Genomic DNA, 1,260 nt, shown 5'->3' with positions numbered 1-1,260 from the left:
GGGGGGGGGGGGCCGGGGTGTTTCACCTATGATTTCTTTGGTATAAATGGAGAGGGGCAGAGAATAAGTGTCTTCCTTTCGGCTGGGGTAGAAGAAAGGGCATGGGGTGGAGGGGGGTGTTGCTAATTCACAGAATTGGAATTTACTGGCGGTAAAGTCCTGGGTGAAGACCTCTCTCTTAAAGCCTGAGATAGCAGGGTGCAGCCTTCAGACACGGCGCAGGCCGAGTTCCTCAGCCTCTCCCTGTGGTCCGACATCTTGGCGCCCCCATCGGGGTGCTGCGCCAGATCCCTGAGGCACTGGGTCAGAAGCACGCAGGCTGACACCACGCTCATGGCACCACCCAGGATGGCGGTCTGCACCGCCTTGCCCTCTGCGCTCACAGCGGCCGCGCGACCCAGGAACTGCGGCTCGGTGGCGAAGCCCACCAGTGCGCTCACAGCCTGCACCAGGGGCCCACTGAAGAGCGCACAGCGGCTGCGCGCCAGTTCACTGGGTGCCACCTTCACCTCCCTTACGCAGGCCAGCAGCGCCGATGCACTGGTGCTCATGCACTTGACGCCCAGCTTGAACTGCTCGCGTGAAAAGCGGTCCCGTGATTTGTCACTGGCTAGGGCGCATGCGTCCGTCAGGAATTTGAGGTTTCGCGACAGGCCCTGTGACACCTCCAGCAGCAGCTGCGGGGTCATATCGGCCAGTGGGGTGGCTCTTAGCACCGCGCAGCCCTGCTCCACCTCGTGGCGACAGCGTGTCACGCGGTAGCGATCCACTAGGCCCGGCTGAGCAGGCTGTGCGCCTGGGGTGGCCACCGCAGCCAGATAGGCAGCGTGGGCTGAGCACTCGGTCAGCGACACCACCAGGTCGCCCAGCTCCACTAGACTGTCCCCAGCCTCTCCAAATCGGCCCATGTTAAGCTGGCTTTGCACATCATGGGTGAGAATGGAAAGCCCCTTGGTGCGCGCAATGATGGTGTCCCGGCACTGCTCAAAGGACTCCGCACCAGCACAAGAGGAGGCGGGGCCCTCGAAGAGCACTGGCCGGGCCTCGCTGGACAGTAGTAGCAGGTCGGCCACCAGCTGCATCTTGCCTTTGCAGTGGTCGCAGACCGACACCAGCCTCTTCCGTGGCTGCGAGCTGGCCGCACCGACGGCGCTCACAGGAGCCGGAGAAGCCGCCTCGCCAGTGGGCTTCCCAGCGCTGCCGCTAGCCATCGCGCCCAGGGGGCACTGGCATGCCGCTGGGGAGCCCGCTACCACCGCC

The 1,260-nt window shown here is 64.2% G+C and overlaps 1 protein-coding gene across 1 annotated transcript; it reads right to left on the bottom strand.

The window, feature by feature from the left end:
* Positions 1-18: 18 nt before the first annotated feature.
* Positions 19-1,254, bottom strand: Tlnrd1 (talin rod domain containing 1). The gene has a single exon (XM_015493175.2). The coding sequence runs from the start codon at positions 1,209-1,211 to the stop codon at positions 123-125; it is 1,089 nt and encodes a 362-aa protein (XP_015348661.1). The 5' UTR covers positions 1,212-1,254; the 3' UTR covers positions 19-122.
* Between the last annotated feature and the right edge of the window lie 6 nt (positions 1,255-1,260).

Source organism: Marmota marmota, unplaced genomic scaffold, assembly GCF_001458135.2.
Source record: "Marmota marmota marmota unplaced genomic scaffold, marMar, whole genome shotgun sequence".
Classification (NCBI taxonomy): domain Eukaryota; kingdom Metazoa; phylum Chordata; class Mammalia; order Rodentia; family Sciuridae; genus Marmota; species Marmota marmota.
This window is presented reverse-complemented; position numbering and strand designations above follow the sequence as displayed.

What these genes read in the sequence shown, in the direction of transcription:
- Tlnrd1 (XM_015493175.2), bottom strand. Translation starts at nt 1,211, where the DNA reads ATGGCTAGCGGCAGCGCTGGGAAGCCCACTGGCGAGGCGGCTTCTCCG.